Genomic DNA, 27,797 nt, shown 5'->3' with positions numbered 1-27,797 from the left:
CTATGGAACAACACGCCAGATCTTTAGCACATCGCTGCTTGGTGCCCAGTGGGCAGCAAGTGCCCGATTGACAATGCCACTTTTTAGCGCATGTTCATCTGCAGGAAATTAAACAGATTGCCGTCCTTTTGATGTTTGTGAATATGAGTAGTAAATACCGTATGAAAGGACTCAGTGGATTTGTTTCCAGGAAAAGAAAAAGACAAAGAGGAGGACAAAGAATGGAAGGAAGAGGTGAAGGAAAAAGAAAGTTGTATCTCTTTGAAATGAAGGGATCAACTGAGTAAGTCTGAAAGGATATCATTGTCACGGAAGTGAGCAGCAAGATTTTTATCTAGAAAAGAATGGTACATCTACTAGTACACTCCTAAATTTCTTTTTTGCTCCATGACTAAAGAAGTGACTCCTCAAAGAGTCTATAAACATTATATTTTTCAGAAATAGAAAATCATTAGAGAATAGAGAATGGTTTTATTGTAGTTCAGAATCTTCCCAAATGTGCCTACTTTAAGTGGCCATAAAAATTGTATGCATGCATGAGTGAGTGTGTGAGTGTTCACCAAATTATTTGTTGGCCAAGACATAACTCTAACTTTCATAAAAAATTCACAAATTATCTCCTTAGCTTATTAAAGTACATCTTGTTAAAAGTCAGAGTTGTTTGAGGTAGCCAAGATCCAAGAAAAGCTCTGTTGAGTGAAGCTAAAGGAACATTAGAATGTAAAAATTTAGATTTTATTCTTGTTCCCAACATATTTACACTTTACAGTTTCTACTTTTTTCTATTAGACAATATTTGTCTAAAGGTTCTCTCAAGCCCTTTTCAATTCCTGGCTCTTCTGACATTGTTAGAGTAGTCTTGGAGTTTTCTTTGAAAACACTCTTTTTCAAAAACATTAAATTCTATGCAAGTAATCAGGTTCCCCAGATGAATCATCTCTTAAAATTTAAAACTATATCTTTTGGGTCAGGAAGGTGGTTTTCTTGTTGTTTTTTCCTCAATGTTCTTGACTGAGAAACTGAGATGATAGTAGATATCCATGGCCTATTTAAATAGAATTATGGAGAAGTGATTAGTTAATTTAGTGAAATACACTTGAGACCAGACAAAAACTACAACCAGAGAGAGAGAGAGAAAGAACCTAATCACAGCTCCCAGCTCCAGGATGCCTTCCCATACTTTGCTCTGGTCAGCTTACTAAATCTGTATAAAGGTGGCAATGGGAAGGTGCAGATAAGAAGGACGCCTAGTCCATTTCAGAGAAGAAGCTAGACCAATCAGTTATCCTTGTTTGTGATCACTAGAACATTTTTGCCCTGTTTATTCCCTACCTCATTTTTGAAGCTCCTAGTACAGACATATACTAAATAAACGTCTCTGTACGATTTTTGGCTTTGTAAATATTTTCCAAACTTGGAAAACATATTTTAAAAACTGGATATAAGAAAAAATTTTTGGATAGTTTACAATAAAATGAGTTTCATAGTTTAATAAAAGATTAACAGTCTTATCATTCTACTTTTTTCCCACCAAAGGTCAAGGTCTTCTTTTTTTCTTTCTTTTTGTAAAATAAATCGGTTTGTTGAGGGCTGAAATGATAATGAACTGTAATGTATGCTAAACACATAGAGGACAAGGATCACATGCAATTTCTCTGAGGCTCAAATAAATTGGGCTGTAAAGGTTGTTGATGAAAACTCTGGGGGAATATTTAAACATTAAGTTTATTAAGTTTATTCATTTTATTTTGATTGAAACAATCAGAATAGACTAGAGAGCTGTCATTTTAGTGGAGGTTAAAATAGGTGACTGGCTGAGATGATATTGTATTTATTCCAGACTGCTGGAAGATTACACTAGGGGATCTTATTATTTCATATGATTTAAAAAAGGGCATAGAAACAAATTTTCCATATCTAACAGTCATAGAGTTGGTGCATAATGTTCCACCTAAATGGGGATTGTTTAATGTAGTATTTATACATAGGCATTGAGAACAAGGGTTCACCAGTGAGAGAAACAGTAGCTTTCCTATAAGATTATGGATATTAATATCAAAGTGATAATATAAGCACCAGAAATTAAGCACAAACATAATAATCTAGAATTCTCTATGGGGCGAGGAGAGAAAGTTGCTTATCCTTTTAAGTTTGATGTATATGGTTTACCACTCCTGGAGCTAAGCTAGAAATGATTTAGCTGTTTAGTGCATGCTTTGTCTTTAATTAGATTTAATAGTACAGCTTGCTTCTCTTTGGATACCTTTAACATTCCTTTCCCTTCAGGGCCTTCTTTGTTTCTTTTCTTTCTCTTTCTCCATACTTACCTGGCACCTCCACCTTGCATGACTTACTTTAATTCACAAACTGCAATCTTTGGAAAATAGTGTTAGAATTAAATTCTTTTCATTCTCCTGGTTAGTGTTTGAGCTCGTGCCTTCTCACTCACACATATGCCTGACATTAAATGATGACTTGCTGTTTCATAACATGCATGCAATGAGAACTGATCATCATAATTTAACTATGTAGTTCTGCTTACTGGCAATATAGAGAAATTATTAATTAGCTAATTTTGTAATAGAATATACAGAAGCTCCTTTATAGCCTTGGGGCAAAAACATTGTAACTTACCATATCATATAAGTTAAATTATGAAAATGAGACTTATAAAGGCAAAGATAGAAAAAAAGGAAAGCTGGTAATCACAGGATTATAATATTGAAGAGGTGAGAATGAACACTGAATTTGTGAACTTTTAGCCTGATTTTCTTATATCTTTGTTTGTGACTCTTTATAAGGTCATTTCCAATGGGTCCCAGACTGAGAATTATGGCCAGATAAGTGAAATGGGAAATTAATTTGTTTTAAATGACACTAGACATTATCATGTACTTTTCCAGCCTAATCACACAAATGACTTCAAATAAAGCTCATGGACCTTCTAGAGATAAAAATTGGCATACCCCAGGCTAACAGACTGTAGAATCAGTGAGGCTAGATCAGTATGCATAATAGAGAAGAGCAACTTACTTGAATAAACTCTGGGTATATTCCTTCAGAGTTTGAAGATAAATTTTTCTCTTTTTATTTTTTAAATGTTTTATTGAGTGATAATTCACATCTGAAAATTGCACATAAAGCGTTCAATTTGATTAGTTTTGACATATATATTCACCCTGGAAACCATCACCATGATTAATATAATGAACATATCCATCTCCCTCCTGCCCAGATTTTCTTTTTGCCCCTTTGTAATCATGCTTCATATCCCTTCCTGCTGACTCCTCATCCCCCCATTTCCCAGGCAGCCACTGACCTGCTTTCTGTCATTATACAATAGTTTGCATTTTCTAGAATTTTATGTAAGTGGAATCAAACACTATGTATATACTTTTTTCAGTCTGGCTTATTTTACTCAGCTTAAGTACTTTGAAATTTATCTATAGTATAGTGTGTATGAAGAGTTTCTGGGTAGCATTCAATTGTGTGGATATACCATGATTTATTTATCCATTCACCTGTTAGCGGACACTTGAGTTGTGCCTAGTTTTTGGCTGTAATAAGTAAAGGGATGTGAACAAATCTTTGTATAAACATATGTTTTCATGTCTCTTGGATAAATACCTAGGATAATATGATAGATGTATATTTAATTTTAAAAACTGTTAAACTATTTTCTAAAATATTTGCAGAATTTTACATTGCTAGCAGACTCATATGAGAAATTCAGGTTCTGTATCTCTACCAACACTCGCTGTGGTTATTTTTCAATTTTAGGCATTCTAATCAATGGGTAGTTGTATCTCACGTGATCTTTCTTTGCTAATATAGTGAAGTACGTTGAGTTTTCTAATTGCACTTATTATTTTGGCTTTATAATTCCCTAACTTTGTTGTGATCTCTTATTTTTTGTATATATTATTGGAATAATTTTGCTAAAATTTTGCTTAGATTTTTTGCATCTATGTTTATAAAGGGTATTAATCTGCAGTTGTTTTTTTTCTTGTAATATCTCTGGTGTTAGAATCAGAGTAATGTAACCTTGTTTACATAAAATAAGTTTGGAAGGGACCTTTCCTTCTCAGTTTTCTGGAAGAGTTTGTGTAGAATAGGTATTATTTCTCCATTGTTGAAGCCATTTGGGCATGCAGTGTTCTTTGGGGTGGAGGGGGATAAACGAGAAATTCAATCTATTTAATAGGTATAGGGTCATTCAAGTTATTATCTATTTTTTTCTTTTATAGTTTGTGTTTTCCAAAAATTATTTCATCTAAGTTGCCAAATTTATTGACATTAAGTTTCCATAATACTCCTTTATTATCATTAATATCTTTATGGTCTATGATGATATAACTCTCATTCCTGATACTGAAAATTTTTGTCATTTTTTTTTCTTTTTTTTTCTAATCAGGCCAAAAGTTTATTATTTTGTTGACATTCTAAAAGAAACAAATTTTGGTTATATTGAGTTTTGCTATTTTCTATATCATTGATTAGTACTCTCATTTTTTTCTAACTACTTTGCATTTAATTTATATTCTATTTCCACTTTCTTTTTCTTTTTCTTTTTTTATTGGAGTTCAATTTGCCAACATATAGCATAACAGCCAGTGCTCATCCCACCAAGTGCCCCCCTCAGTGCCCATCACCCAGTCACCCAACCCCCCCCCCACCTCCCCTTCTATTACCCCTTGTTCATTTTCCAGAGTTAGGTGTCTTTCATGTTTTGTCACCCTCACTGATATTTCCACTCATTTTCTCTCCTTTCTTTTATTCCCTTTCACTAATTTTTATATTCCCCAAATGAATGAAACCATATAATGTTTGTCCTTCTCCGACTGTCTTATTTCACTCAGCATAATACCCTCCAGGTCCCTCCACGTTGAAGCAAATGGTGGGTATTTGTCGTTTCTAATGGCTGAGTAATATTCCATGGTATACATAAACCACATCTTCTTTATCCATTCATCTGCTGATGGACCCCGAGGCTCCTTCCACAGCTGGGCTATTGTGGACATTGCTGCTAGAAACATCGGGGTGCAGGTGTTCTGCCGTTTCACTGCATCTGTATCTTTGGGGTAAATCCTCAGCAGTCTAATTGCTGGGTTGTAGGGCAGGTCTATTTTTAACTCTTTGAGGAACCTCCACACAGTTTTCCAGAGTGGCTGCAGCAGTTCACATTGCCACCAACAGTGCACATCCTCCTCCAACATTTTTTAAAGATTTTATTTGTTTATTTATTCATGAGAGATACAGAGAGAGAGGCAGAGACACAGGCAGAGGGAGAAGCAGGCTCCATGCAGGGAGCCCGACATGGGACTCGATCCCTGGATAACACCCTGAGCTGAAGGCAGACACTCAAACGCTGAGCCACCCAGGCGCCCCATCCTCTCCAACATTTGTTGTTTCCTGTCTTGTTAATTTTCCTGATTCTCGCTGGTGTGAGGTGGTATCTCATTGTGATTTTGATTTGTATTTCCCTGATGACCAGTGATGTGGAGCATTTTCTCATGTGCTTGTTGGCCATGTCTATCTATGTCTTCCTCTGTGAAATTTCTCTTCATGTATTTTGCCCATTTCATGATTGGATTGTTTGTTTTTTGGATGTTGAGTTTAATAAATTCTTTATAGATCTTGAGTACTAGCCCTTTATCTGATATGTCATTTGCAAATATCTTCTCCCATTCTGTAGGTTGTGTTGTAGTTTTGTTGACTGTTTCTTTTGCTGTGCAGAAGCTTCTTATCAGGATGAAATCCCAATAATTCATTTTTGCTTTTGTTTCTCTTGCCTTCATGGATGTATCTTGCAAGAAGTTGCTGTGGCCAAGTTCAAAAATGGGTGTTGCCTGTGTTCTCCTCTAGGATTTTGATGGAATCTTGTCTCACATTTAGATCTTTCATCCATTTTGAGTTTATCTTTGTGTATGGTGCAAGAGAGTGGTCTAGTTTCATTCTTCTGCATGTGGATGTCCAATTTTCCCAGCACCATTTATTGAAGAGACTGTCTTTCTTCCAGTGGATAGTCTTTCCTCCTTTATCGAATATTAGTTGACCATAAAGGTCAGGGTCCACTTCTGGGTTCTCTGTTCTGTTCCATTGATCTATGTGTCTGTTTTTGTGCCAGTACCACACTGTCTTGATGACCACAGCTTTGTAGTACAACCTGAAATCTGGCATTGTGATGCCCCCAGCTATGGTTTTCTTTTTTAATATTCCTCTGGCTATTCAGGGTCTTCTCTGATTCCACACAAATCTTAAGATGCTTTGTTCCAACTCTCTGAAGAAAGTCCATGGTATTTTGATAGGGATTGCATTCAATGTGTAAATTGCCCTGGGTAACATTGACATTTTCACAATATCAATTTTTCCAATCCATGCTATTTCCACTTTCTTAACATAAAAGCTGAGATTATTAATTTTAAACCTTTTCTTTCTTTTAATATAGGTTTTTAGTCCTATAAATTTCTCCCTAAATATTGCTTTAGTAATCTCTCATAAAATTTGATATATTGATTTTTATTTTCATTGTGTTCCAAATATTTTGTTTTCCTTATTTATCTCTTTAACTCAGGGATTATTTAAAAGTTTGTTATTTAATTTCCAAATATTTGGAGATTTTCTAGAAATCTTTTTTTTTTTAATTTAAATTCAAGTAACATATAGTGTATTATTAGTTTCAGAGGTAGAGTTCAGCAATTCATCAGCTGTATATAACACCCAGTGCTTATTACATCATGTACCCTCCTTAATGTCCATCGTCAGGTTACCCCATCCCTTCACCCTCCTCCCCTCCAGCAACCTGTTAGTTTCCTATGATTAAGAGTCTCTTATAGTTTGTCTCTCTGACTGAATACATCTTGTTTTATTTTTCCCTCCCTTCATCTATGTTCCTCTGTTTTATTCCTCAAATTCCACATACAAGTGAAATCATATAATTGTCTTCCTCTAATTGACTTATTGAATTTAGAATAATACCCACTTGTTCCAGCCACGTCATTGCAAATGGCAAGATTTTATTTTTTGAAGGCTGAGTAATATGCTATCTGAACACACTGGAATTATAAATCAATTAAAAAAATGATTTCTAAGTGATTTATAATTCCAATGTATTTAGACAGCATATTTGTGTATAAAATTCTCTTAAATTCATTAAGGCTTGGTTAATGGCCTGAGTAAGGTCTATTTTGGTAAATGTTTCATATGAACTTGAAAAGAATATATATTCTATTGTTGAGTGGTATGTTCTATGAATGTTAATCTAGTTGTATGATAGTATTGTTCAAATCTTCTATAACTTACTATATACCTACTTGGTCTAGCAAACATTGAAATGATGAAAGATTTTGCTTTCTGTATTTGAAGTTCTGCAATTAGTATATATATTTAAGATTGTTATGTCTTCTTTATAAATTGACCCCTCTGTCATTGCAAATGATCTTTTTTACTGGTAATGTTACTTGCTCTGAAATTTACTTTCTGATATTAATATAGCCACTCTTCCCTTTGATTATTATTAACATGGTATTTTTTATATCCTGTTTCTTTTTAACTATTTTCTCTTTATCTCTAAAATGTGTTTCTTAAAGGCAGTATGTATTTGAGTCTCTTTTATCTAATATAATCTTTCTTTTTAATTGAGTTCATTAGACTACTTATATTAATATGCTTATTGGTATGGTTAAGTTTAAATATATTTTCCTGCTATTGTTTTCTATTTTCTTATCTATTTTTCACCTTTTTCATCCCCTTTCTTCCTTCTTTTGGATCAAATGAATATTTTTATAGTTCTAGCTTATGTGCTTAATTTGCTTATCAATTATGACTTTTTGTTGCATTATTTTAGGATATAGAATATACATCTTTAATTATCAGTATAACTTCAAATGATATTATACCATTCCCATATAGTATGTGAATCTTACAATATTACACTGCCATTTTTCCACTTCCAACTTTGTTGCTATTTTTGGTTTCTTTTACATACACATGCTTAAAATCTATATTACAGTATTATTTTTGTTTGAGCAGTTGATTCTTTTTTTTTTCTGTTTGAAAATAATATTTACTGTAGTATTCCACAGGCCTTTCCCCCCAACATATTAAGGCAATTAAATAAAAAGGTAAGGCATAAGAAATATAGTTGATATCATAAGATACTTCTTTGTGTGTCAACATAAAACATATACCCAAATTTCAAGTACTGCCTCTTTAAGAAAAAGTTTTTCCTGGTAAATAACATGCATTTCACTGCCCCAAATTACATACAAATGTTTATCCTAAAATATGTATGTATCTAATGGTACACTTAAGACTACCCTTCTTATACACTTATTTTGTAAGTGGGTTACTCTATATGAAGCATATAAGAATATATGTTACACATGCCAAATAAAGTAAGTGAAGTGGAGAGATTTTTTAGAAAGGAAAAGTCCTTCTACATATAAGAACTACACAGAAAGTCAGTGTAATTACTGAGATCATGTAAAATGTCTGAAGAATTTTAATTTGGCAAATAATTTCCAGGACAATATCTAAGCCATGAGAATACTAAGTTCCTATTTTAAGAATCTATGTTTCCATTCGACATTCAGCAAGATACTATGGTCTCCCTAATATATACAAAGGAGGATTTGGCAGGGCTACTAAAAACAACAATAACAGCAATTCTCTCAGTTTTAGCAAGCTAGTTATGCCTATTAACCAAGTATGTGTACCACAGAGAACGAAATCTTGGTCCATAAGTGCTAGAAAATATTTGATGAAAGACTTTACAGACAAAATCTGAATATCCAATATTTTAGAGGGCATGCAGCAAGATTTTATGACAACTGAGGGCGTTAGCCCCCAGAGTGCCTGGCCCACCCAGCCTGTTAAAAAACACACCACAGTTTCTAGTGTTTTTTTACTGTAATTTATTTATTTCAAGCCACAGGTCTACCTTTGGGGTTCCCATAAGTCATGCAGCAAGTGGTTTATAAATAAAATCAGTATATGATAGTGCCATCATGTTAAGAGACAGACTTGCTAGATTCTTTATGTAAAAAGCTCACATGTTGGGAATCCATGCTGGGTATTATTATGATATACCTGAAATATATCTTGCTCCAATTAACATTATCATGCTACTCACTATAAAAAAAGCCCAAGTGCAGACAAGAGAAGATAGTAGGATCACCACTTTCAGGATACTGAGTTGTAACCCAACCCACCGACTTCCTCACAGCTTTCTTCCATGTAGAATAATGAATTTCACTTTCTGTGGCCTTGATCTGTGGCTCAAACCGTTCCATAATGACCACTGACAAATCCTCAGGTTTAAGACTCCAAACGCCCACCCCTTCTGCAGCTCCTGCTGCCATGGCAGCTCCCAGTGCAGTTGTTTCAGGCATAGAGGGCTTTATTACTGGAATATGCAGAATGTCTGCTTGTAGTTGCATAAGAATTCCGTTGTTGGTCATTGCTCCATCTACCTGCAAATGACTGAGAGGAATTCCACAGTCATAGTTCATGGCATCCAAAATCTCTCGGGTTTGGAAACAAACAGATTCTAATGCAGCAAAAGCAATATGATTTTTACTGGTAAACTGAGACCACAGATTATTCCTCTTGCACTGGGCTCCCAATAAGGTGCATATAAGCCTGAAAAAGCTGGGACAAAGTAGCAGCCGTAAGAAGTACCTACATCTTTAGCAAGAGTTTCAATTTCCTCTGAGGTGTTTATAATTCCAAGATTTTCTCTTAACCAGCGAATAACAGCACCAGCTATACCAACAGAACCTTCCAAAGCATAACATACTGGCTTGTCTCTGCCTAGTTTATAAGCTACTGTGGTCACAAGGCCATGTTCAGAAAATACACACTTATGACCTGTATTACATAGTAAGAAACAGCCTGTGCTGGACGTGTTTTTGGCTTGTCCCTCTTGGAAGCACATGTCCTACCAATGCAGCAGACTGGTCCCCCAAGCACCCAGATATTGGCACACCTTCCAAAGACCCAGCTTGAATGCGGCCATAGATATCAGAAGAACTCCATACATTCGGAACAATGTCCGTTGGAAGGTCAAAAAAGTCACAAAGCTCTTTATCCCATCCCAAGGAACGGATGTTGAAAAGCATTGTCCTGCTTGCATTTGTTACATCTGTACAGTGGACACCTCCATCTACTCCTCCTGTCAAACTCCAGATTAGCCATGAATCAATGGTACCAAAAAGAGCTCTACCTTCTTCAACAGCCTTTTGAACTTGCCTCACATTGTCAAGAATCCAACGAAGTTTCCCTGCACTGAAGTAAGTGCTAAGTGGAAGGCCTGTCTTGGACTTGACAAAGTTACTATTTCCTGGAATTTTTTTACTAAGGGTTTCGAGGGTAGGCTGGGTTCTTACATCAAGCCACACTACGGCATCGTGGAGCGGCTCTCCAGTTAACTTGTCCCAGATTACAGTGGTTTCCCTCTGACTGCTGGCACCAGTGGCTTTTATGTCGGATACGTCAATGGGCAGTTCAGCAAGTTTCTGGCATGTTCTCTCTAGACACTCATAGACAGACTGAAGAATTCCCGTAGGGTCTCGCTCCACCCATCCTTCTCTTGGGAAATCTTCTGTTAATTCCACCTGATGGTGACTAAGCAGATCTGCTGTTTTTGAACTGAAAACCAGAAAGCGAGTGGAATTCGTCCCCTGGACCACTGCCCCCACCATCGGCCCCGCAACCGTTTTCTTTGGGGCTGCCACGTAACCAGTCAGCGGCTGCCCTGAGGCTCTGGTGCGGTTGCCAAGACCCCGAGGTGTTGGGGGGGAGGAGCACGCAACACCTCGGAACGCCTGGAGCCTACGCGGTGGCTGCCTGCGGCCACCGGAAGCCAGAAGCCGGAAGCCGGAAGCCGGAAGCCGGAAGCCGGCCGGCAACCTTTGCCCTTTGACTGGTACCGCATGGGGTCACCCCGCCTTAGGGCAGAGACCGTGCCCAAGCCGCTCTGCTGTTTAAGGAGTTTTAAGTTAGGAAAAGGTCGTGTGCTTGCCCAGGTAGTCACCAGTGCTGTTCCTTTGATGCTGCGAATTCTTAGTCCTATTACCATTTTCTTTTTGCCTGTAAGATTTCCCTGAACATATCTTCTAATGTGGGCCTGCTGGAAAAAAATTCTTCTGATTGAGAATGTCTGAAAAATATTTCATCTTATTACTTTTTTTTTTTTTTTTTTTTTTGCCCTAGAATTCAGATTATTATTATTATTTTTTTTACTTTCAGGGCCTTGGAACTGTTGCAGCACCACCCTGTCTTGCATGTTTCAGGTGCGAACTTTGCTGTCATCCTATTTTTGACATGTCTGTTTATCTTTTTCTGCCTTTGGTGCTTTTGTTTTTGTTTTTATCAGTAGTTTTGGTCAGTTTCTTGATAATGTTATTTGGTGTCATTCTCTTCTTATTTCCTTTTCCTGTGCCTGGGACACATTGGGCTACTTAGATCTGTGGGTTTATTATAGATCTCATGGAATTTGGAAAACCTTGGGCCATTATTTCTACAAATATGTTTTATTTTCTCTCACTTCTCTGCTTTAGGGACTCCAGTTACACACATTGGAGTTGTCCCACAGCTCATTATTATCTTTCTAGGATTCATTTTAGATAGTTTCTATTGCTACATCTTCAAGTTTACTAATCTTTTCTTCTCTAGTATCTAATTAACCCACTGCATTTTTCACCTCATACATTGTAGTTTTCATCCTTATAAGTTCAGAGTTTTTAAAATATTTACTTAAGGTTAGGATAACTTTTAATTACATTTTCTGCTAAATCTAATGTCGGTATTGGTTCTTGTTCAATTTTGACTGACTGATCTCATTATGGCTTATATTTCCTTGCTTGATAATTTTTCATTAGGTGCCAAACATTGTTGAGTTTAACCTGGGTAGAGTTGCTGGGTATTTCTGTGTTCCTGTAAAGGTTGAGCTTTGTTTTGGGATGCAGGTAGGTTAGTTGGAAATAATTTGATTCTTTGGAGCCTTGCCTCTAAGACTTTGCTGCTAGAACAAGGACAGTGCTCAGTCTGGGGCTAATTATTCTCCTTTACTGTGATGAGATCCGTCAGTATAGTCTACTCAAGACCCATGAAAAATAAGGTTTTAATGGCTGGTGGAGTCAGTTTCTGTTCCCAATCCTGAGTATACACTGTTTATCTTTACTGGACACTGTTATCTTTAATCTTTTCATGTGCCTTTTTCCCAGACTCAAGTAGTTTACTTACCCACATGCACTTTTGAGTACCTGACTGAATTCTCAGGGGCTGCCTTCTGAAGATATCCAGAAGGCTCTTGTGTTACTCTTTTCTTTCTGGTACCATGTCATGTTCACTCTAGATGCCTTTATCTCTCTGGATGCTTAGCTTTATCTCCTCACCATGGGGCCTTTACTCACCCAGAGGTTCCACTTGGGTTTCACCTATGGTGCTGTGGACTCTGACCTCTCTCAAGGAAAAAAGGTGAGGAAATCATAGTACTCATGCCACTTGTTTCTTTGCCCCTTAGGAATCACTACCTTCATTGCCTGATATCCACCATCTCATGAACTATTGTTCAATATTTTTTTATTACATGAACTATTTCATATTTATTTTTCCTTTTTAAAAATTGTTTCAGGTGATTAATAAATGTGGATAAATTTACTCTGTTACTCCATCTTGGCCAGAGTAGACATCCACTGGATAGAAGCTTAAATTTTCAGATTGATTAGAAACTTGGTGAATAAATATTCATTTGCTCACCAATTTAAATTTATTAAATATTCACTCAATAAACGTCAGTTTTCTGTATTAAGCAATAGACTCTGCTTTTGAGGTATCTCAAGGGTGAAACTCATTTATCCCTAATGAAATCAACAGAACAAGATAGAAGATAACATAAAAATCAACAATATTGTTATTTCACTATTTTAATTGGATCATGTTTTCCATTAAATCCTCCAGGAAGTTTTTGAAGTCAGAAAAACAAAATTAGTTATCAGATTTAATTTGAATAATGGGGGATTGAAATCATCAGAAGATGGTACAGATTTTCCTCATCATATCTTTGTTCAGATTTTAAAATTCTACCAGAGATTTTCTTTTTTTTTTTTTAAGATTTTATTTATTTATTCATGAGAGACACAGAGAGAGAGACAGACAGACAGAGACAGAGACACAGGTAGAGAGAGAAGCAGGCTCCATGCAGGGAGCCTGATGTGGGACTTGATCCCAGGACTCCAAGATCATGCCCTGGGCTGAAGGCAGGTGCTAAACTGATAAGTTACCCAGGGATCCCCTACCAGAGATTTTCTAAGCAGAAATTTAAAGACAACACTTACCAGTATGCCAGTTTATCATACTATGCTTGAATTTGCTTGAAACAGATCGTTTTTTTATTTTTTAAATGTTTTTTTTTCTTCCCAAGTATTTGACAGTACTAAACATTATATGTATAGCTTAATCTACACAATAAAAAGATTTGACCCAAGGTTTTTTCTCTACATCCCCTGTCCTCTGCCACACCAATATACACAGATAAATGTTCCTGATCCCATTAGTTTTTTAAGACTAGGAATTCTTTAAGCATTTGTTTGTTTTTTGATGCAAAAAGCTGTTTTTATTAAAGCCTGGGGACAGGACCCATGGGCAGGAAGAGCTACTTTGAGCATTTTGTCTTGAATATAAGTAACTTATTTACAAAGGCATCAGTTTCAGTTTATAAATAACTGGTTTACATATTAGTTTCACTTTACTGACTACTAAATTGTAGCCACTAAATAATCAGGTAAGTGTCTCAGTTTAGTTTAGAACGAAAAGTTGACCAGATTGATTTAATTTTCTTAGAGTAATTGCAAACTATTGATGGATTTAACCAAAGCTGACTAGCAATGCTTTTTTTTTTTAACTAAGAAGCTTAAACTAACTCCACTATTTTTTCATTTCAAAAAAAATTTAAGACGTAAAAACTTTTGATTGTTAGTCTGTAATAGTTCCACATGTTCTAAAATAAACATCTCTGAAAAACCCATTGACACCATCTTATTTGTGAAGACATTCAATTTTACAAGGTAATTGTTACTTTATTTTGTTATAGTCTGTACAAATGCATATGCTTTAATGGTGGACATACTATTCAGAATAGTTCCCCCCAAATCACATATTTTTTAAAAAGTTTTTAAATACAGGATTGTTAAAATTAGAGGTTTCAAACTAGTCGACTTCCTGTTATTATTTATTTACCTTTCAGGCTACTCTTTTAGAGTGCAATTACTTCCTAATATAAAATCTTTTAAATGATATCCATAGTATCAAGTTTAACATTTATTTGTTCATTCAATAATTTGATAAATGTTTTGAGAGGTTGCTACATGTGGGCTCTATTTTAGGCAATAATGTAGTGGTGCATAAAATGTTCTTCCTGCCCTTATTACAACCTCTGAGTTAAGAACAGTCTGAACTAAATTTACTCATCTATATTGACAACTTCCTTTGTACATCATGTTTAGAGAGCCACTTATTTAATTATTGTTTTCCCCTGTCAAGCCCACTAAATTATAACTTCAATAAGGGCAAATATCTTGTTTTATTCAATTTTGTATTTTCAGTACTTAGAACAGTGCTTCAAGCAGAAACTCAAAAAATATTTGTTGAATGAGATAATGAATACCACTATATGTGTTCCTCACTTTATTACCATAAAGTCAAGATAATTTTAATTTTGATTTCTGGATGGGCTATTGGTTATTCATTTTACAATCTAATATAATAAGGAAATTGAGGAATAAAGAGATGGATAAAGGAAAGAATATATGATGAAGTTAATACAGTAAAATATAATTATAGAATCTATGTGGTAGATTTGATGGTGTCAGTGGTAGAGTTCTTTCAATTTTTCTGAATGTTTGCAAATTTTTATAACAAAATATTGGGAAACGTATGCCAATAAAAAGCTGGTCAAGCAGCAAAAAAACAGTTAATAGAGATCTATTTCATACAGGTTCTTTTGTTTGTTTGGAGGGACAGTTAAAAGGAATAAAAGTTGCTGCCAAGTGTATGTTAATTTAAGGGATTCTCTAGTAGAAAAATCTAGTTAAAGTTGTTCATCTCAAGACAACCATTAATTGTGAATCACTTTATTGAGATATTTGCAGTTTTATTATAGGAATTTTCTTTTGTGCTGTATAAACTTTGTAAATCCTAGGAAGCCAGCTGCATGTTTAACTTCAACTTTTAACAAGAAATATCAGGCATTCAAGAATACTGCTACTCTCTTCAACCTATAAAGAGTGGGAATCAGTTTTGAAAGTTTCAATATCACCAAATTTGGACTTATCTTGGTCTTGAATTTGAGAGTTTGTACCCTGATAGAATTATATAGTTTGTGGCTAGGAAATTTAACTTTTTTTTAGATCGTGTCATAACCAATGCATCATCACAGTTGGTAATCTTCAAAACACTGACGCATTTTTCTACATGCTGTTCCCAAATGTGCTGGACCAGCTGTTGAGAGCCATGCCATCCAATTGCCTGGAAGACCTCTTCTTGGACCACAAATCACCTAACGTAGGATCCCTCTTTGTTCTAATAAAGAATGGAAAAATTAAAGCAAGCTACCGTGGTTTATTACTCATGTTTTCTCTGTTAAGCACGGGCTGTGGGAATCATGGCATCCACATTAGGAGGCTTTGGCATTCTAGGTAAGCACTCAGAACAGACAAGTGATTGAGTTTAATATTCACGCCTATGAAAGTGATTTTATGAATGTTTGATTCTTGAAATTTTTGAGTGTGTGTGTGTGTTCTTTGTCATTTTCCCAGTGAAAATTGCCCTGACACTGTTCTCAATGTTAATGTATTCCTGCTTACATTTGACTTCGGAATATGTTATGGCTAATTATCATTACACAGGATGAAAGATCAGAGCCCTGAGTGAGGTGCTTGGGTTTAGGAACAAAGGGAGGCCAATTCAGCATCTTGGCTCTAGGCCCAACAATTGTAATCAAACATCTTGAAAGTGGTGGGGTCTTTGCATCCATTTTTTTTTCTTTTTCTCCCTCACTTTTTGAAAGGGGGTAGGGGAATGGGGTTAAGGGTTTGAAGGGGCTGAAGTTTCCCCTTGAACATGATGTCAATATGTTGGCATGTCTCCTTTTATTAAGATGCCATCCAACTGATAACAAGTCCTGCTGTGTTTTACCAACATAAAAAATTAGACTGGAGACCGAGGAGCGGCAGGTGGCTTTTGGCACCAAGAAATAATCACACTTGATGTGGAAAGTAAAGTAAAAGGAGCCATCTGTTCACTGCAGGAGGACGTGAAAAATCACATTAACATATTGTCACTAACATCATGAAATACACAGTTAATAATAAATTTAGTTATCATGGCAAGTCGCATTGGATACTTACTCTGAAAATGCAGAATGTGAAAGATGCTCTTTCTTGCCCACCCCCATCTCCTTTTTTTTGTAAAAAAAAAAAAAATACAGACGTTAAATTTTTCTTTGATGTGTGTGTGTGGCAGGGTTGGGGGAGGAAAGTGTTTCATTTTAAAGCCTGGCTGTGGTTCATTGTTGCTGACTAAGTGAGCAAAAGAGCCTCTCAGGCAGATGGAATGAATGACTTTTTTGATTCCATCCATCTATCATCCATCATGTTACTCTATAGCTTCTTACCTGGATAGAAAAAAAGAAGTGTAGGAGAGGAAAAGGTTGTTTCAATGGTCTCACTTGTACAAGACCCAGAGCACGCAAACCTTTTCTATGAAAGGCATGGGGGTGGCCGAGTGCAGCCACAGAAAAGAATGGGAGGCCTTTTCTTGAATGTCTAATGGGCATCTAAATTGGCCTTTAGTAAGTGAAGTGTTCCTGCCACACGTTTTCCTAATTGATTTTGTGTGAGATGTCTGTACATAGTCTTCAAGAGAACAAATGTATTAAAGCAATGTGATAGGAATGTTCTCTTGCACTTTGTGTGTGTGTGCATGCATGTATTGTTTATATATGTTTTAAAAAAGAAGTAACAGAGGCTAAAGTCAAACTGAACTTGGAAAAATGGGAGTTATTGTTGCTAAGTCATTATTAGAGCCATTTTTGCACACCTTTTACAATAACCATGTGCTATGTAGTTTCTTATAGTCATTACTATCACTGTAAATTTGTGATTTGAAACACATTGGAATTATGAATATGAAGGTCTCAGTCTCACTATTTACAAAATTACAGTTGTCATAGAATCCTTATTTATTTAGTTTGCTTAAAGTTTTTATTTAAATCTAGTTAATATATAGTGTGATATTAATCTCAGGAGTAGAATTTAGTGATTCATCACTTATATATAACAGCTAGTGTGATACAAGTGCCCTCCTGAATACTCATCCCTATTTAGCCTCCCTCCCCTCCAACAACCCTCCGTTTGTTCTCTACAGGTAAGGGTCTATTTTATGGTTTGACTCTCTCTCTCTCTCTCTCTCTCTCTCTCTCTCTCTCTCCTCCCTCTCTCTCCCTTTCCCTGTGTTCCTATTTTGTTTCTTAAATTCCACATATGAGTGAAATTATATGGCATTTGTCTTTCTCTGACTAATGTATTTCACTTAGCGTAATACACTTTAGCTCCATCCACATTGTTGTATAAATAGCAAGATTTCATTCCTTTTGATGGATGGGTAATATTCCATTATCTATATACACCACCACTTCTTTATCCATTCATGAGTCAGTGGATATTTGGGCTATTTCCATAATTTGGCTATTGTTGATAATGCTGCTGTAAATATCAGGTTGCATCATGTATCCCTTTGAATATATAATTTTGTATCCTTTGGGTAAATACCTAGTAGTGCAATTGCTGGGTCATAGGATAGTACTATAACTTTTTGAGGAACTTCCATGCTGTTTCCAGAGTGGCTGCACCAGTTTGTAGTGTATGAGGGTTCCCCTTTCTCCACAGCCTCAGTTATATCTATTGTTTCCTGTGTTAAATTTAGCCATTCTGACAGGTGTGAGGTGATATCTCATTATAGTTTTGATTTGTATTGCACTGATGATTGATGAGTGATGTTGAGCATCTTTTCATATGTCTGTTAGCTATCTGTATGTCTTCTTTGGAAGAATGTCTCTTCATGTCTTCTGTCCATTTCCTAACTGGATTATTTGTTTTTTGGGGTGTTGAGTATGAGAAGTTCTTTAGATTTTGGATACTAACCCTTTATCAGATATGTCATTTACAAATATCTTGTCCCATTTAAAGGTTGCCTTTTAGTTTTATTGTTTCCTTCACTGAATAACCTGACCAATAGTTATTCCCTATTTATGGTTGTTGGTCTATGTGCAGTCATTATTACATTTGCTAGAGAGCAGCAACATATAGATAACTTTTTAAATATCTATATACAATAATGTAAACATTAGAATAAGAATCAAGATTTTAGTTCCAGCTCTGACTTGCAGTAGCTTTATGATCTTAACAAGTCAAATTACTTTTTAGACCCCTTTTCTCAGGGGTAAAATTTAGGTAATCTCTAAAGAAACTTTCCCCCATCTAAAATCTAAAGTTTTTTTTTTAAATGTTGTCCAGTGAAACTTGGTGTTTGGGGCTGGCAACTTTCATTCAGTCAATGACAAGGCATGTGGTGACAGTATATGAAGAGAGATGTGGTTTGCTGACAGTAAGGTAGTGGCAGACTTTTCTTATGTTACATAATGATATTCTACCACTAAGAATGAATGTTACCATGTATTTCTGACTTGCCTTGTCCTCTGTCACCTCACTCTAGTCATCACTGTGTTCCCATGAACAGAAATGTACATTTTTAATTCCTTAGAAATGTTTATAAAAATGATACAATTTATGTTCTCTAACTTAGATGTTCTGGATGCAGAGCCTACTGTCCCCTGATAGCCACAGACCTATTAATTTTCTCCAGTAGTCTTGGATCATATGCTAGTTCACCTTCCTGGATATCCTTCCCTCTCTACTATGCCATCTCTTTTCCAAGGTAATTTCAGTTTATTTTCCTGAAAAAGATCTTGATCCTTTAACCTTAGATTCCTTAAATCCCTCTACTGTACTCTCCCATTGTACCTTGTATTTCCACTTTTCTAATTAGTTGTTCCGTGTATGACATCTCTGCTGGATGATAAGCCTTATGAGGGCAGCCCCCTGTCTGGCATGGTCACCACCAATGCCAGGCATATAGAGCTTTTCAAAAAATATCATTTTATTGACTGACAGTTGATTACCATAACCAGCTGTCAGGTGTGATCAGTTTCCAGGGCAAATAGAATATGTCTTTGGTATTGGCATCATCCTACAATCATCCCGAAAGTCTCAAGTGAAATTTTGGGGGCAGTTCCAGAGGCTACCATTCCTATTGAAGGCACAGATAGAACTAGACACTATTTTAGGATTCCTCTGGAGCAATTGGAATGTTTAAGTGATGTATAACATGTATATCAAAACATTTCATGACTCTTCCAAGGCTGTTGGGTTCATTTATATAATAGTCTGAAAATATATTATCAAAGAGTGATCAATGTACTTAATAAATCCTCAGATGATCCTGGAACTCATCAATAGTCTGAATCTACCAAAGCATTTAAGTCATACCTAGAGAAACTGTTCTTCAGTAGAACAGAGTCCATCATTTTACCAAATTTTATTTAGCTTGGAGGAAACATATAAGTTTAATTCTGCAGAGATGAAAACTGGCAGAGAAATATGTTTTATAATATCAAGTAGGAACTATATATCTCTTCATGTGTTATTTTGCTATCATGTTTATAATAAAATGAATTAGCCAGTGATTAAGTAGGATTTGAAATGATGAAATGAGTTACCGGTGTCCTCCCAAAAGTTATTGTCAGAGCAGTTATATAGACAGAGTATTATATATATCACACAGAAATATACATGCTTAACTCATTGTATATTTAATATTTTAATACGTATTTACTCAAAAATGTTTATTAATTATAAATAATCCCAATACTAGGAGACATACTCATTTCCCTATTGTATAAACTGAAAATCTAGTAATAAACAACCAAGGGGAATGAAAATGTCTGTTATAATCATCTAAAAAGGTAGGTAAAGCTAGGAAATCATCATAATGAATGATACTCAATTATACTCTGTAAAAAGTTGCCAAATGTTTAGACTTAGGTTGGGAATATTTTGCCACAATGCATAAAAATTACCTCAGACCCTTAGTGGCAGTTGTACAAACTGACAAGCATTTGCAAAATTGACAGTCCCCCTCACCCAGTAGATATTTCATTCCCTGCATGCTGGGCTTCTTTGCAGTTGTTGAAAACCAAGGCAGATGGGCACTCCAGTCAGCCTGAGGGGACAGGAGTAACACACTTCAGAGCACCGGGTGCTACGAGATTCCTTCTTTTCATCAGACAGGCTAATAGACCCATGGAGGCCAGGAATCCAGTGATATCCTGGAGGGTCTTGCAGGTGGTCATCATTGAAGTGCCTGGTAGACTTCCTGCAGACCTGTGGGTTCACAGAGAGTGTTGAAAGTCTAAGACTTTCGCTATGACAGCCAGGCTTTGACATGAAATAGCATATTAGAGAAACTCTGATGGTTTTGCAGTATGGAAAACATTTGGAGGTTGATACTGATGAATCCTAGTGTTTTTCTTCTCTCTCTCTCTCTCTCTCTCTCTCTCTCAAGGGTAAGAACACTTAATATGAGATTGGCTATCTTAATGCATATTTAGGTGTATAATACAGTATTGTTATCTATAAGTAAAATGTTGTGCCTTCCATCTCTAGAACTTATTCCTCTTGCATAACTGATATTATCTGCACGTTGAGTTGATTAGTACCTCCCCATTTTCCTCTCCCCCCAGTTATTCTACTCTTTGCTTCCATGAGTCTGACGATATTTGATACCTCAGATAAGTGGAATCATGCAGTATTTGTCTGTGATTGGCTTATTTTCTCTTATTTTTGGCTATTTCAACATATCCTCAATGATCCCATCTATCAGTAAGCACCCTGTGCTTTTTTTCCTCTGAACTTCTGAGGCATGCAATGGCTCTTTGTTCAGTACTACGAACTTCTTTTTAACATTTGTTATTCTTTTTTTTTTTCTCTGACTATGGTGTAAGATACCTAAAGAGAGAAAATTGCTTTGGGCATTTCATAGTTTTAGTAATGTCTTTTACATAAGAATAAGAGTTCTATACTTCTGCTTTTCTTCTTTTTCCTCCCTTTCTTCAGTCAAGAAATATTTACCTAAGTATCAACTATTTCATAGTTGCTGGGATAGCCTCTGAGACACAATTGTGAACTAACTAGACAGAATTCTTATCTTTGTGAATTTCCAGTGGGTAAGTCAGACAAAAACTGAATAAATAAAAGGAAACTAATTATAAATTCTAATATATGTTAAAAAGGAGGAAACAGCTAAGACTGAATGATTATAATAGAGAGAGGGTGAGGTGACTGGTTTTTCTCTTTTTCTTGCTACTTTTCCCTACTTTTATTTTAGATATCTCCCCTTTCCAAGTCAAATAATCCATGTTTCTTCTTTCAGTTGGGTGTATATCCACAGAATAAAAACTAAGAAAGGCTAACCACTATTGTTATTAATTTTCTTTTCCACTATACCTTAGTTGTGTGTGTATTGAACAGACTGTCCATATATAAGGAAAAATCATGACTTTTCAATAGCTAGATGCAATGTGCCTTAGACTACCATACATTCAACAGATTATGTGTAGAATAATTCTAATTAAATTAGAATGCTGAAAATATACTTTGCTAACACTGAAAAGTTTGACATATTTCCAGATACTTAATGGTATTCTTATTGTTAATATTCCCATAGCATACAGTGTTTATAAGACAAAAGCCATACTTATAAATCCTATAGAAGGTTCATGATGAGTATGTACCAAAGAGCAGAATGATAGGCTCTGGGTGAAAATTATTATTATTCCTTAATTGATTATCTAAGTTCAAGACTGGTTATATAAGCCATTAGGCACCCTCATTGGTTTGTAGTAGTGGTACCTACATGCAGTTTTAGAATGGAAATAAACAGATGCTCAAGCTTACTATGTGAATTAAGCTGAAAACTCTATGTGTGTTACACTGATAAGAAATCAAATATGGAATATGGACTCATGACTGAGTAAGGAAAATGATACTTCAACACACATAAGCACCAGCAAAATCATCAAATAATCTGCTTTTATAGTTGCCAGGTTGCTCAGTTGGTTAAGCATCCAACGCTTGATCTCAGCTGAGGTTTTGACCTCAGGGTCATGAGTTTGAGCCCCAGGTTGGGCTCCATACTGGGCATGGAGCCTACTTAAAAAAAAAAAAAATCTGCTTTTATATTCTGCAAAAGGTAGATCTTCAAGGAGCTATGTTTACAAACTGAACTTCAAAAGTTGAGAGGAATAAAGAATTTAGAAACTATAAGCTATAAGCTTAGAAAATGGAACATCTGTACAGATATGTATTATTTTGCTCAGGCTGCCATAACAGAGTACCACACACTGGGTGGCTTAAGCAACAGAAATTTATTTTCTTACTGTTCTGGGGGTTAAAAGTCTGAGATCAAGGTGTTGGCAGGGTTATTTCTTCTTCACTTGTAAATGGCTGTGTTCTTCTCTTTGTCTTTACCTGAGCTTCTCTATGTGTATGTCTGTGCCTGTGTCCTAATCTCTTCTTGGAAGGACACCAGTCAGATCAGTTAGGACCCACCCATATACTTCATTTTACCTTAATCATCTCTTTAAAGAATGCTGTCTTGAAAAAAAAGAGAGAAAAGGGGGGAAAAGATGCCATCTTTAAATATGGTCTCATTCTGACATTCTATGGGTTACAACTTCCACATATGAATTTGAGGGGAACACGAATGAATCCATAATGGATACTAAAGTAACAATTACTGAATTGTCAGGGTCAGGGTCTAACCAGAAAAATGAAAACCACTTCAATTATTTGCAACAGAAGGAATTTAAAGCAAGAAATTGATTTTATTTCATAGGTGATAGAAGAGTGTTAGAAGATGGTAGAGAAATCAAAGGAAGAAGTAGTATTAGCAGAGACAGGGATGGGATGACCTGGTTGGAAGCCCATCTAAAGGACCTTGAAAAGGGTTCCCCAGGCAGCTCAGTCAGTTGAGCGTCTGACTCTTGGTTTTGGCTCAAGTTGCGATCTCAGGATTGTGAGATCGAGCCCTGTGTGAAGGTCTCTGCTCAACGGAGAGTGTGCTTGGGATTCTCTCTCTCTTCCTCTGTTTCCCCTTCTTCTCTCCCAGCTCTAAATAAATAAACAAACAAACAAACAAACAAATTCTTTAAAAAAAAATAATAAAGGGCATGGAAACACCAAAGCCACACAAGAAACAACTGCTGCCAGAGATGGTTCTGAGAACAATACCTTGTTCTCTCCCTTGCTCCTTCTTCCATTTTTCTGCCAGTGTCCTTTCTTTGCCAAATCTGGACAGAAATCAGCTGAAAAGGGAGTCTGACAGTTACAGCCTCTGGGGAGCTGTCCTTCTGCCTTATGGAGAACAGAAAGAGAGCAAGAAATGAATTTATGCCTAAGCAGGGCACAAGTATTAGAAAGAAGAGAACATTATAAAGTGATTCAAAATGGTCCTCCAAATAAATGAAGGTGGTTTTACATATTTATATCTATGTTTAGTGACTATTATAAATATCTACCCCAAACTGGCCAAACAAGACTTACTTTATTTTATCCTTATAATTTCGTTAAAAATATTTCTCCTCTTATTGCCTAGAAGAACCATGTCCCCCCATTACCCTAGAATCTATGCATTTATAATTCTAATAATTGTTTAAAGCATTGCTTAAATTCTTGAAGTTTCCCAGATTTTTCTTTTCTCCCTTTCTCTTCTTAATTCCTATTACATCATCTATATTGGGCTCAAGGCACTAACAGCTTTCCCATGTATGTTAGCAACTATTAATATATACAGTTATGCAGTATTTAAGATCAGAGCCTGGGGTCTTTATATTTCATTCAGTTTTTAATACTGCAGCTCACACATTATTGACTAATAGCAAGTATATTTAGTGAATAATTATATGTAAGAAAACTCTTATAATATTGACATTATTCCTACTCACTATTTTTAATCTTATTACCCTCCTTACAATTGTCTCATCATTTTTACCATTTTGGATAACAAAGCTAAAAGAACACAAGATTTTTTTTTCCCCTTTTGATTCCTTCTAAAAGAAGATTTATTTCATTTTGTGGTTATACAGATAAGAATCCTTAGGCCAGGATTAAAAAAAATACCCTCTAGTCCTACCTAAATATGTAAAAGCATATGAAATTTTGAATGAGTGGTTGTTTACTTATTTTTTTGAGTGAGTGTTTTAAGCTAATTGCCCCCCCCCCCTTTTTTGTATGTGTGGTCACTTTTGTAGATTTTGAAATAAATCTCCTTCTACTAACATTTATTGAATACTAGCTATGGGCCAGGCATGCTCCAGGCATTTAAAATACATCAAGAAACAAAACAGGCTGTTTTTCCTTTGTATGCTAGTGAGAGTAACAATAAACATAAAAAATAAATTGTAAGTTTGCTTGAGATGATGCATAATATGAGGGAAAAAATAAAATGAAATTAGTAAAATCAGAAGTGCCAGAATGGAGGTGTGGGCTGGTTACCATTTATAAAGGGTGATTAGAGTCAGCCTCATCGTGAAAGTAAAGTTAGCAATACAGGTGTCTGGAAGAGGAGATTTCCTGGCAGACAGAACAGGATGTAAAAGCCCTCAGGTGGTAGGATGGTTAGAACAAATGTTCCCAACCTTTTTAGTTTCAGGGAGTTCACAGTGTCTATTTTTTTTTCCACAATGTGTCTAGACCAAAAGCAATACCTCACAGTTCTGTTCATTAAATAGTTTATCACAAAAAAACTTTATAAGTATTTTGTCCAAATAACTTAGTAGTTGTTTGGAAAAGTAATACACATATATGGCAGAAAACCAGTATTTTTTCATTCTTAAATAACCACAGTTACTTACAAATAGACTGTGTGTGCCTATTGGGACTCAACTTGGTTGAGCCAGTGGGATGTGGTTAAATTTTGGATATATAGTGAAGGCAGGGCTAGTAGGATATGTGGATGGATTTGGTGAAGTATGAGGAAAAGAGAAGAGTCAAGGATGACTGAGGTTTTTGGGCTGAGATACTGAGAGGAAGGAGTTATCAAGAGAGTAAGCAGATGTCAGGAGCTCCATTCTAGACTTATTCAATTTCAAATGTCAGTTAGACATGAAAGTGGAAATGCCAGCTAGGCATCTGGGTATATGAGTGTGATGTTGAGAAGGGAGGCAGGGATCGAGATGTGCTTTGGGGTGGTGAGAGATATATAAGTGGTATTTAAAGCTGTGGAGCTAAACGAGTTGTTGTAGAGAATGAATTCATTAAGGGAGAGAAAAAGTCCAAAGACCGAACCTTGGGACACTCCTGTATGAATGGTTTGAGAAAAAGGGAAAAACTAGAAAGTAGGTTAAAAAGCTAGTGGGAAAAATCAAGAGAGTGTGATATTCTGGAAGTCAAATGAAAAGCAGATCATTTGTACCTGCCTTCAGCTCAGGTTATGATCCTAGGATCCTGGGATGGAGCCCTGCATCAGGCTCCCTGCTCAGCAGAGCTTGCTTCCCCCTTTCCCTTAGTCTGAAGCTCCTCCTGCTTGTGCTCTTTCTCTCCCTCTGTCAAATGGATAAATAAAAATCTTAAAAACAAAACAAAACAAAACAAAAAAACAAAAAAAAAACAGGTCATCTATTTTGCCTAACACTGTGGAGAGAGGTCAATAAAGAAAAAATGCAGTTGGTAAAACATTAAACTCAGAAATGGAGCTTGTTTTAATAAAATAACTGGTGTTACTGTGTCACCTGTCAATCAGTACAAAATTGCCATAAGTTTTCCTATTAAAGTAGAAGAAAATCAGGAGATCTACAGTTGTGATTTTATAATTAGTAGTATCTAGTGGGACCCTACATTGTGTTTAAAAACAAAATAGATAATTGTTAAACCTTAAGAAAGTTAATTAAAAATAATCATAGTAATCTTGATATACAAAATTTGTTTTCAACAAAAAAAAATTGGCAAGCAAAATATGTCTGAGGTCCAATGCTACTTTTGCATAATGACTTAATACCTATCAAGTGATGCTGAATATTTGCAGAACATCTGGCAACAGCAAGTAGCAGTTTTCTTTTCAATATGTTTTAAATGGCAATTTGATAAAGCTGGAAAATTACAATTTTAATTTTCATTTAAAGTTGATTGGCAAAGAAGCTATTTTATTCCTATTTGCTTTAGCTGCTTCACTTGGTTTCCCCATTTTGAAATAAAATTCCCTTAAATAAGTTTGATAGAAAATGTGTTAAATCATATTTTATTCTAAAACAAAAACTCAACTATCTCACTTCTTACTGAAACCTTTTATTGTCCATAGCTTTATTCTTTATTCCCAAGGTGTCAGCATCTGACCCCATGAAGATTATTATTACTGGGATCTCTGTATGTTCTCCTAGTCAAACAGACCTCTTCTTGTCTTTCTGTTTCCTATCCAGGCTGGAACTCAAGATTGTTCACCTGAAGTATACTTTCACTGGCTGTATCAGTCTGGGTTCAGCTAGGAAAACAGAGCCATATTAGGCATTTAAAACACGTGGAATTTAATATAAAGAATTAATAACATGTGACAGATGAGCTGAAAAACAAAGGATGGTGGAAAATTCAGAGATGACCAAAAACGGGAAGTTGCTACCATCCCCAGGATTAAAGAGAAAGCATGAAAGGGTAGCATCCCCAGAATCCAGAAGCTGGGGCTTAGTGAAGAGGACTGGAACTATGTTGAGGGTTATTTGATGGGAGCTGGTGTCCAGGAGGAAGAGTATGTGCAAAGAGTTGGAGGAGATACAGCTACTTCCAGAAAGACCAGTAAAGCAGAGTAAACCCTGTAGTGTCTATCATCGAATCCAGTCAGAAAAGGAAAAACAGGGCAGCCCGGGTGGCTCAGCGGTTTAGTGCTGCCTTCAGCCCAAGGTGTGATCCTGGGGACCCGGGATCGAGTCTCACGTCCGGCTCCCTGTGTGGAGCCTGCTTCTTCCTCTGCCTGTGTCTCTGCCTCTCTCTCTCTCCTTTCTCTCTCTCCTTTCTGTGTATTCTCATGAATAAATAAATAAAAATCTTAAAAGAAAAGGAAAAACACACCTATTTTTATTAGTATTATCGTTATTATTATTATTTAATCAGGTACACAATACTTATTGAAGGAATGAACAGGTAAGTAACTGATGTAGTGAGAAACATCCACTGAGCCCAAGGCAGAGCCCAGAATGAGGAATCTGGAATTCTTCAAATTTCAGTTCTACATAGAATACAATCAGTAGAAATGCAAGAGGGAGGAGGATAATCCCTCACTAATCGCTCAGACACAGACCCATAAGACAACTGGCCCCACTTGTGACTGATTTAGGCCACCAGCTTTTTCAAGTCAATAACACGTCATTCCAAAGACATCACCCCTTTTTTTGAGCAAACCCTTGCTCTTTTTTCCAGTATCATGCTGGAGTGGACCATAGCCTGCTCAATTTACCATGCGCTGCCTAGGACAAATGCAATTCTGTCCTTGAAGTTTGTGTCATAGTTGACCTGGTAAAAGATGGAGGGAGTTGGAGGCTTGATGCATGGCAGCTGGTCAGGGAGGGGCAGCTCTTCTAGCAGGTCTGCACTGGACACGGCATCTTCCAAGATAAAAGTGACAAGAGAGGTCAT

The 27,797-nt window shown here is 36.1% G+C and overlaps 1 protein-coding gene across 1 annotated transcript; it reads right to left on the bottom strand.

Moving 5' to 3' along the window:
• On the bottom strand, positions 1 to 27,797 carry GK2 (glycerol kinase 2). The gene is given in 8 exon segments (XM_025998036.1): positions 1 to 98; positions 9,091 to 9,142; positions 9,144 to 9,592; positions 9,595 to 9,938; positions 9,940 to 10,924; positions 20,419 to 20,501; positions 23,409 to 23,531; positions 27,619 to 27,797. Coding segments are annotated over 8 exon segments (2,313 nt in total).

The sequence above is a fragment of the Vulpes vulpes genome, unplaced genomic scaffold (assembly GCF_048418805.1).
Source record: "Vulpes vulpes isolate BD-2025 unplaced genomic scaffold, VulVul3 u000000899, whole genome shotgun sequence".
NCBI lineage: Eukaryota > Metazoa > Chordata > Mammalia > Carnivora > Canidae > Vulpes > Vulpes vulpes.
Note: the sequence above shows the minus strand (reverse complement) of the source record. Positions and strands in the feature narration are given on the sequence as shown.